The sequence below is a fragment of the Lathyrus oleraceus genome, chromosome 7, assembly GCF_024323335.1.
Source record: "Lathyrus oleraceus cultivar Zhongwan6 chromosome 7, CAAS_Psat_ZW6_1.0, whole genome shotgun sequence".
Lineage (NCBI taxonomy): Eukaryota > Viridiplantae > Streptophyta > Magnoliopsida > Fabales > Fabaceae > Lathyrus > Lathyrus oleraceus.
This window is the reverse complement of record NC_066585.1, coordinates 255,644,843-255,655,669: the sequence shown is the minus strand read 5'-3', so window position 1 is coordinate 255,655,669 and position 10,827 is coordinate 255,644,843. Positions and strand designations below refer to the sequence as shown.

The following is a 10,827-nucleotide window of genomic DNA, read 5'->3' as shown; positions in this document are numbered from 1 at the left end:
AAAATTATTTTCATAAGTGTTTGGACAAGGACTGTCTTTCTTTAAGGATAGCAAAAAGTTTATAATCAATTATTTCTATTAGTTTTATTGAAGATGAAAGTAAGCACGATGAAAGAGAGGAAAATTGTTTTTAATCAACAATTCTTTTCTTTTGGGAAGAATGGTTAACCAAAATAATTCTAAATTCTAAATTAATATGGATAATGAGATAACATTACAATCTTAATTAAGCAATACTAATAATATTGAAATGTTGATTGGGTGGTAATATTGAAATGTTGATTGGGTGGTATCACATTCTTTACACAAATAATGAGATAATGAGATAACATTACAATAATTCTAAATTCTAAATTCTAAATTAATATGGATAATGAGATAACATTACAATCTTAATTAAGCAATACTAATAATATTGAAATGTTGATTGGGTATATTGAAATGTTGATTGGGTATCACATTCTTTACACAGATGCATGCGGCAGACTTGAAAAAATATACATCAAACAATACAAATTCAACTATTACCCTATTACAGTAGACACAAGGAATGAGATATGGATAATAAGATATCCCTCAAACAGTTACAATAATATATTTTTTTTTGTAAAAATCTACAACTGTTACAGTCTTAATTTAAGCAATACTAATAATGTTGAAATATTGATTGTGGTATCACTTTCTTTACACAGATGCATTATTAGCTGCAGACTTAAAAAAAATATACATCAAACAATACATATTCTCAACTATTACACTATTACAGCAGACACTAGGAATGTGTCAAGTTTTACAAATTGGTTACAAGTCATCATCATCTCATGTTAGTTGCAGGACTCGAGACTGTAGAACCATTGACCTTCCGTCTTCTTTGGAGTACGCGCAAATTTGGTGACTTGGGTTTTGTGGTTTTAGAAATCCTGATGCAACAATAGAGTTAGCTTTACAAGTGTTCAAATATCTTTAAGGAGAAAATTTAGGGCAGTTTTATATGCATAACTTACTTTTTCGGACAAAACGGCTTATCAAAATTTGGAACTGGTCTTGCATGAGGAACCATGGTTCTTCTCATCTGTTTCAGTGCCTTCTCTTCCTCAATCTGCATGTTTATGTTTGCAATAACAGTCAATCAATCATGCAACTAAATTTATGTTATAACAATAATAGTGAAGGTATTCCATACCTTACTTGCTGCTTCACTCTCCTCTCTGTGGCGTTTATACAGCATTTCTTTCTCCTTAATCTGTAAAAATTATTAGACACTTGGTAAAACAATTCAGAGACCTACTAGAGCAGTGGAAAATTGAAAGGAAACACACAATAAAGAAAAGCAAATTTAAAATAGTTGTACATGTAAAAAATTTCTCCAAGAAACAAAACATTTGAATTTGCTTGCAAGTGCTAATTTGTCCAAAAGTAACACGCCATTGAAAATGGCAGAAACAATCAGTGTCATTTGTTTTGAAGAAACTACCAACTTCCATTAGAAGAAGGAACTTTGCTGACTGAAGTAACACACAAAGACTTCGATGACATCAAAGTTGAACTTGAGAGCATCCAAGCCTTCCCTCAGGGATGCACACAAAAGGGCTGCTGATGAAGGAGAAGGAGGATCTAATGAAGGAGTCAAAACTTGGGTGAAGCAGATGAGAGAAGCATCTTTTCGCATAGAAGATGTCATTGATTCTATAGCAAGTATTTGGCACAAAGGGTCAACCATTCTGGATGGATAGCCTCACTCAAAATGGAATTTCAAAATATCAAATCCATATAAGAGACATCAGATTGCTTTTGAGATGAAAGAAGTTTGAGGTATGAGCTTCAGGCTGAAAAATAGACCAGGAAGCTCTAGAGTGACTACTCAAAGTGAGAGTATTGGTGACTCTAGGTGTTGGGTTAGAGAGAGATGAATTGGTGAGTAGGAAGAGTTGTTTTTCCGAGTCGTCCCATGCCCCCGAAACCGACACGAGTTCATTGGTTCCCTCCACCAAAATAAAAACACTTTGATTGTAGATCTTCATCACAGTTTCTTAATCTTATACTGTGAAGGGAGTTGTTGACTGACACATGGTAAAGAAGGACAGCTCACGGAGATACTTAGTATTTTTTGATGGTGTTTGGAAGAAAAAAAAATTCTGAAGAAAATAATAACAAAGAAAGTAGTATATCATTGTGACACTAGAATGATGCATGTAGTTGAATATTTCAAAATGTATTTTCCAAAAAAGCATGGGAACTTTTTTCAAAATGTAGAAGGGCTACATTGGTAATTGTGGCTATTGGTGGTCTATTGTCAAGAAAATCTAAAACCAACATTATTGAGTGGAAAAATGTGAGTAAAATCTGAGAATGGATTTAGAGCGCAATGCGTATTTAACTCGTTTAAAATCGATTTTATCTTAGTTATGATGATTTGCCTTACCATTCAAAATCATGCATGTTGTATTTTGGTATTTATCCAGAGGACTGCATCATCAAACGCAAACTCGAAAATGGATGGCTGAAGGGTTTGTAAAGGATGAGGAGAAAAACCATTGGAGGAAGTTGCTGAAGAGCACATGTCACAGTTGATATATAGAAGTTTGGTTTGATATATAGAAGTTTGGTTCAAGCTTCCAAAGTAGGTTTGGAAAAGTTTTCAAGTCCGTGATTTGTTGCGCTAAGCGATTATCAAAAAAATGAAAGTTTTCCATTTGATGCAAGATGATGGAATAACTAGGCGCTTCTATATAGAAGTAAATCTGTAAAAATTAAAGACAATGACTGTTTTCATTACCTTCCCATCAAATTGCGCTCTATCCACGGCTCGATGATTCACATGTAGATCAAACTCTTGAACTTGTGTAAGGGGTTTGCGGACCTTCTCCGGAACTGGGATTGGATCCCTGGAATATGAAAACAAAAATATGGTTCACTACTTCTTTTCTTCATTGAAACTATGCATGCTTAAAAAATGTCTAGATTGTTTAAATAATTCTTAACTAAATAAAGCGCTTAAATAAAAGTCTCGTGGCTCACTCTTTTAATACTGGCTGTGCCTTAAATTTTCTCCTCTGTTCTTCCTCTCTTTCCATTCTAAGTCTTTCTTCTTGTTCCCTTTGCATTTCTTCCTCATGTCTCACTAGGCTCTCCAATTGGAATGGCTCTGGTTTTGTGCATTGCTTGGGTTCTGGCTTCAGCGGGATCTGTAAATTATCATATCAGTAGCTTTTAATAATAATATTGTATATTTTGATAAAGATTATGAACCACCAAAATGACGCTTTTGTACCACGGGATAGTCAGTGGTATATGGATATGGGTTAGCCTTCGGAACCCTTGTTGCTTCCTCTTCTAATTGTTTCTCCAACAGTTCTAGGAATAGTTTCTTCTCTTTCTCAGCTCCTCTTTCCTGCCACACGATCAATAATGGTATTAGCAGACTGAACCATAAGTTTGTTAAGTTTCAACGTATGGAGAGAAATGAACCTCAGTGTGAAGATGGAACGGATTCGGAGTAGTGATTCTTGGAACTGTCTTGTGACGCGCAGGTTCAGATTTCAAAGAAAGCTACAAAATGAACAGAAGAAATAGTAAATAATTTTGAAATAGAGAGTATCATAGACAAGGGGAGAAAAGAGCGGTTATTTATTACATTATATTCTAAAAATAAGTAAAATTGGGAGCTGGTTCTAACATTTTACTCTATACTACCTACCTTGTCAAATAAATCAGCCACGGAGGCAGATGGTGGAAACCTCTCATTTGTTGCAAAGTGAAATTCTTGCGGTTCGGTAACATGTTTCTTCATATGGCAAGATATTCCAATATCTCCTTTACTCTCAAAGATCTGTAAGATATAATGTTTGGTTAGCTAAAAAATAGAATGAAAATTCTTAGGATTGGTTAACATCATAGTTAGCTTGACACTATTACCTTCTTATTTAGAGGTCTAGCCTTGAATTTAGGAATCTTTTCAAGTTCCTCTTGCTCTATTTCTAATGAGCTTTTCACGGTTGGTGGGCGAGCCCTAAGTGTTGTTTGGAGCAGTGGAGGTTTAGGTTCAGTATTATGAGTTTTCAGTGATTTTTCCTGTTACAAAGAAAAAATAGGTGACTAATTGATCGTAATTGAATGAAAACACTATGGATTATCCTGTTGCTAAAACTACCTTATGTGAAACGTCTGATGAGGCTTTTGAAGCCGAATCTATATTTTGATGAGCTCTAGCCAATGTTTCTAGATGAAATTCCTGAAGAAAGTGGTAATGTTATAGTTCAATACACACACAAATTTGTTAATACCAACAATCTTTATTCTTTGGTCTGGTTTACCTTAAACTCTGGTGGCTGTGGTTCACTTCTTGGCATGGGAGGCAAAGTTGAAGTTTGCAGAATCTATAATAAAAAAATAGAAACATAAATTTAAGCACGAACACCAATTTGGTCCTGAGTAAAATTATTATGATTGAACCACCAAAAATAAAAATTAACAGTACCTTTTTATTTACAGGCCGAGCCTTGAATTTGGGAATTTTAGCCATCATTTCTTCCTCAAGCTCAGCAGCACTCTTCACTCTAGCTGGGCGAGCCCGCTGATTTGTCTCAAGTTCGGGTTCTTTGGGTCTGGTCAATGTGAGTTTTGGTTTTGACTAGACAAAGGTCGTTTACAAATAATCAGTTAAAAAGTATTCAAAGCATTGAAAAGAAAACAGAGTAGATAAAAAAAGTCAAAGTGATTGATCATTACATGAGAAAGATTGTTGTGCGGTGCTAAGTCTCTGGTGCTAGACTCGAATCTCTTCATCATTTCTGCCATTGATACAAATGGTGCAGGTGGGGCTGTTTTTGGTTCACGAACATAAACCTTTACATAAAAAGTTCAATTAATGTTTACCAAAAAGTTGATAATTGAAACACCAAATTGATGTGTATGAAATATTAATCAACCAGACAAACAAAACAAACCTTTCTGTCCTCTTTGTGAGTTTTGGTAGTACTTGAAGAGTAACCCAATTTTGATTTATCATGCGACAGAGTTCGAGGTTTGAGATTCAGAATCTGGATGATAGTTAAGAAAATGTATAAGAATCTATTTGAACTTACACCAAAAAACAAAAAAGATCTTTAACAATCACCTGTCTAGTTTTCCCTTCTTCCAATTTTTGCCTCTTAATAGCTTGATTCTCTTGGGTGAAGTGGGGAGTCACTGCGGTGCTATTTGTGGCTGCTGACTGTAACCTGGTTTTGGTATTTGTAGATACCTTCTTAGAGTTCTGTTGCTTCTTGGAATTAGTGGAAGCGGTATTGACATTTTTCCGCAATGCTGGTTTTGGCGTGCAAGCATTTTTTCCTACTTCAAAAGATGGTCCTGTGGGTGTTGCTACTTTTGAGCTCTCCCCTTTATGATCACTTGTTTGCTTACCAACAGAAACCTGGTAGATAGATATTATGAGAAGATAGTAATAACCAACCAGGAAACAAGTCTTTTACTGGGATGCTAAAATTACCTTAGGAGAAGTAGTTGAAGTACTCTCTTCTTTCACATTGCAGCATGGTGCATAATCTTTCTTATCGGCACTAATCTGAGATACAGAATCAATTTATGAGAAGAAGATAATAATTAACCAAGAACCAAATTGTTATTGGTATAAACAAAAATGACACAACTAATTACCACACGAGCAACTGCTGTAAGCTTTTCCTCCTTGGCTTTATCATCTTCCTTTATGTTGCTAGTAATGCTTACTTGTTGTGTATTTGATTCGAGAGCCCTATCTTCAACATTTGCTGACATCTATAAAACAAGGATAACCAATTAAATAATAAAACTAAATTTTAAATACATATCAAAAAATTGAAGTACTAGTCAGTACCTTTGCCATATTGTCAGCTTCACTAAAATCACATAAGGTATCTACAGTAACGGATCTACCAGCCTTGATTTTAGGCATAAATGCTGCAACAAATTGAAAACCCAACCAAGTAAACCTTTTGTACATCAGAAACAATTAAAATCATGTTTATCAAGCTCAAGTATAACTTTGACATACACAAAGTTCTCTAGCCAAAACATAAAACCATGAGGATGAAAATCCTTGAAAAGCAATTCCTCCATCTATATATATTCTAAGTATATTGTTGCAACATAATTGAAACACAATTCCCTATTGTATGAGCACTAGGTGAAAACCAAAACTACAAATCTGAAAAACAACTGAAAAGGATGTACAAACAGAAGAATCAAATGAAAGAATAACTCACAAACCTAAAAGCATCAATCGAGAAAACAAGTATGTAATAAAAAGAAAAACCCAATTCATTCACTCTGTTTATTTCCCGATATCATTCTGACTATTATGGAAATAAATCATCTATCAACCAAAACCCTAAACTCACGAGAATTCTAACTTCCCCATAATCTTCACATGCAAATCAGTGTTTCAAAGAAAGAACCCTATCTTTTCTTCAATTCTTCAATTCTAAGCACTAAATAGATCTGAGATTTTTTCTAAGGCATTACTCAAGAAAGAAGATATTACTTACGAGAAGGAGCGTAAGAGAGAGCAGTGTGAAACCATAGCTCAGCCCTACGGATATCGCCTTCCGATTCCTCTTTCGTGAAATCGAAGAAACGCGGTGCAGAGAATTCGTAGGTTTCGTCAATGATAGTGGCGCCACCGCCAATTCCCTCCGCCACCGCCATTTTCAGTTCCAATTAGGGTTCACGTTTAAGAAGAGTAGAAAATAGATAGAGAAGAAAGAGCGTTTGTTTGGTTTGGTAATGAAAAATGAGTGGAAGGAAATTGTAAGAGCGACTCTGCAAAGATGATGAGATTGAGAGGTAGTGTCGCTCTGTAATGTTGTAAAGTGTAACGGTTAGTTCTCTAACGGTCGAAAAACTTTTTGAACAGTGATATATGAAATGAAACGAATACGCTTCTCTTTGTAACGGCTATTTTTCTAGTCTTAATTAGACATTTTTTTATTTTCTGAAATGTATTTATTAGTTTACTATTTACTAAAAATTATTTATTTCTCACAGATTTTTCTATAATGTTCAGTTTTTCTATATTGTTTTTTAATTTTCATTGGAAAATACTATTAACTGAATCCAAATCTTGCTTCTTAAAACTTCTTCAATGTTATTTAACTCTCTATCCATCGTGAATTTATATCTGTAATTTTTACACTCACCATTTAGTTATTATAGTTTAATTGTAAATTTATATTTGTAATTTTAACACTCACCATTTAGTTATTATAGTTTATAAGGTATGTATTAAAAAAATATTTATTTTATATTTTCCATATTTATCAAAATGTTTTTTGAAACTTGAATTTTCTATTTTCTTTAATGAGACAATCATTTCCGTTTGAAAAAAGTTAAGATAATATCTTGATATGATTTATATTTGTATATGATTGTTAATGTTATTAATGTCAATCACAGAATATTAATCTAATTGATAAAATTTTATTTCTTACTTATATAAATTTGTGTTTAAATTCTTTTCAAAATAAGATAATGTCTAATGTCTATTATCTATGCTTGTGGGTGGTTACACAAGTTTGAATCCTCCAATTGAAACTGAAACCAATCCATTCATTTATCAGGTTGTTTAATTTAGATAATATAACTTGTTTTGATTGTATTCTGACAATTATTTTGAATCTAATCAAAATGAGAGTCATAATATTGTTAAATTATTTTCATCTTTCTAATCTAATAATGTCATTGTATATTCATAAGAATACAAAATTTGTAATAGAAAACTTTGAGTGTTATTTAGGGCCTGTTTGATATGGTTTTAGAAAACTGTTTTTTAGTTTTTAAAAATTAAAAATTATAAAATTTGTTTGGTAGTCTAATTTTATAAAACTATTTCTCAAAACTATTTTCTATTTGTGAGTTTTTAAAACTAAAAATCTAAAATAGATTTTAGAGGTTTTGGTTTTTTGGTTTTTAGTTTTGGAAATTAGGAAGAGGACAAAACAAGAAAAAATGGTACTATATTCATCAATGACAAATTTGTAAAATGTTCGAACTTTAAAACAATTTTTAAAAATTAAATTACCAAACATGTTTTTTCCTCAAAACTTTTTTTTAAAACTTAATTTCCAAAATAGTTTTTAAAAACTAAAAACTAAAACTCATTCAAACGGGCCCTTAGTCTCTGATTTAAAATATGATAATGATCAAATTTATGTCAAATGATATTGAAAATATTATCAATAATAATTATTTTTAAATTATCAATGATATTGATATATTTATTTTTAAATTAAAAAATGAATGTTTATGAATTTGATAAACCAAATTGGTCATTTTTATGAGTTTAGCCTAACTAATATTAAATCAAATCTATCTGATTTATTTGTCAAATTAATTAAATCGAATCCATCAAAAATTAAATTTTTATCGATCGAAATCAAGCCTTTAAAATAGAACTGCGTTTTGCTTCAGATTTAAAATTTGAACATGATATCAATTCAAATTGACCGATTGTCCAACCCTACTTGATAGCAAACTCTGACCAATGAAAATTGATTTAATTGACGGTTAATTAGCAAAATTTTCAAAAGATAATATGTCCAATTTTCGATCAATGTGAATATGGGAGGAATCTCTTTAATAGATAACTTTAGATAATTTCTAAATATTTTTAAAAATCTTATTTAACGATTAATGAGTATCTTATACATAAGCTTTCTTCAATTAAAAAAAAGGAGAAAACTCTACTATTTACTGTACCTATGATAATGGTAATCAAAACCAAATATAATTGGATAGCTTAACCCGCTCGAATGTGAACCGAAACCTTAACCGATTTGTTTGAATCTAAAAATCGGCATGCAGAATAATTGAGATTTAAACTGGAAAATTGGGGCTTAGATGACTTCTAAGACCATACCGAATTTTGCTTTTTATTCATATAAACATGATAAACGGTTTCATTTTGAATCAAAATATTACTTGATTTAATTTTCTTCTTCATTCTTTAATCACTCTAGTACACACTATCGTAGAGAAACCAAATAAGAATAGCAAAACAAAAAATATTCTCAATTCCTTTATTGTTATTTATGTATTGTTGTTTATGTATTTGATGAATAAAATTGTATTTTGTATAATAATATAGAAGCAATAAAATACATTGCGACACATAATATATGAAAAGAGGAAATGACTGTGTAGAAACGATTGAGTTGGTCATTGTGTTATTAATATATTACTATTATTATATTAAAATGAAATTTGGCCTACCTAGCCTACACAGGTGATTGATGCATGCGAAACATATTTATTTATTTATAAGCGGTTCAATCGGGGTTCATCCTCGATCTAACCTTAAAACCTTGAACTCGTAGGTACATCGATTTAGATTACCTTGCTTGTCATAAACACAATAATATGAACTATGCTCGTGTGTATGAGTGCAAAAGACTTTTAGGTGAGGTGAATCTGTAAAAAAAGAAAATAAACCCTTTAAATCCTAGGAGTTGAGACATTTATAGCCACGACCTATAGGTCGAGATGTGGGTGAGGAACTAGTTTAAATCCTAATTGCTTAGCTAAACATGGGGATATGAAGACTCAATTCTCCCCCCAACAGGAAGATCAATTTCCTCTCTAAAGTAGTGGCAATAAAGATTACCCTCTTACCACATGGTCAAACATGTCCCTGCATGACTCAAGTTGGACCATGCTAATTTGGATTGGGTGACCAATACCCTAGGTGAAATGATATGGTTCATGCATGCTAATATGCATGCCATGCCACATTGTAGATTGAGATATGGGTCTACCCAACATAGTTACTCCATTACAGTCCTCCAAACATGAGGACTATGGGGTAAATTACAACATATCATTTCACACACCCTCAGCACGAAGCTTGGAAGGACAAAGTGATTTAAGCGAGAGAAACAATAATCCCTGGTCGGCGAGGCTTAAAAGGGCGAGTCTCCCAAGCTAGGATCAGACAAACATATCCCTCAAGCAAAGAATTGAAAGGGCGAGTCCCTCAAGTGAGGATTAGAGGGGCGAGTACCTGAAGAAAAGACTTGAATGGGCGAGTCCCTCAAGCAAATACTTAAAAAGGCGAGTCCTTTAAATAAATACTTGAAGGGAGAGTCCCTCGAGTGAAGCTGAAAGGGGTTTCCATTTGGATCTCAAGAAGCATGTGGTGCATTTAATGTTGTGTGATGATGAAATTATCTTGGGAAGCCACAAACAACATGAACCATTGATGTGTTTATATGTCGAGGTCGTAGGTCTTTGATGTTCCTCCACTTTAAGAGTAGGTGTGTGCATGTTATCTGGCTATGGTAATGGCCTACTCAGCCTAGATGTTTGGCTCTATAAATAGTTGAATAATCATTTTCTCTCTCATTTTCCCCTATATCCATTTCTCGTGCTCTTCAAGGAATTGTTATAAAGTTCATCTAAGTTTTAGAATTAACTCACATAGTTCAGGTATTGAATCTTGCCTTCCTTTCTCTTCTACCTTTCTTTTCTTCTTCTTCTTCTTCTTCTTCTTCTTCTTCTTCTTATGAGAATGACGATCAATAGAGAGTTAGATGAAAACGAACATGTCATAGAACATAGTAACCACAATGAAGTTTTGTGATATGGATGCATTATGTATAGAATGCAAAGTAGCCGAATGAGAAAGTTGATTACAAATTATAGAGTTGGGAATGTGTGGCAATTACGATTCTAGCAGTTTTGATTCTAGTAATCTTTGTGATAATAGTCGTATTTTATCTTTTCTTCCAGGGCAAACAAAACTATCAATGACGGCTAGTACTTCAAAACATAGGGGTGTTGAAAATTTTGAAATCC

General features: G+C 32.9%; 1 protein-coding gene across 1 annotated transcript; it reads right to left on the bottom strand.

Annotated features, from left to right (window-relative positions):
• Window positions 1-415: 415 nt before the first annotated feature.
• LOC127105674 (protein TPX2) lies at window positions 416-6,865 on the bottom strand. Its single transcript, XM_051042874.1, has 19 exons — window positions 6,525-6,865; window positions 5,855-5,937; window positions 5,656-5,775; window positions 5,489-5,563; window positions 5,117-5,413; window positions 4,947-5,039; window positions 4,729-4,845; window positions 4,478-4,630; window positions 4,314-4,376; window positions 4,151-4,231; window positions 3,916-4,071; window positions 3,698-3,829; window positions 3,469-3,549; window positions 3,272-3,391; window positions 3,019-3,185; window positions 2,777-2,885; window positions 1,184-1,243; window positions 1,005-1,099; window positions 416-920 (listed from the first exon to the last, which is right to left on the bottom strand). The coding sequence occupies exons 1-19, from the start codon at window positions 6,682-6,684 to the stop codon at window positions 815-817; spliced, it is 2,268 nt and encodes a 755-aa protein (XP_050898831.1). The 5' UTR covers window positions 6,685-6,865; the 3' UTR covers window positions 416-814.
• Window positions 6,866-10,827: the final 3,962 nt, after the last annotated feature.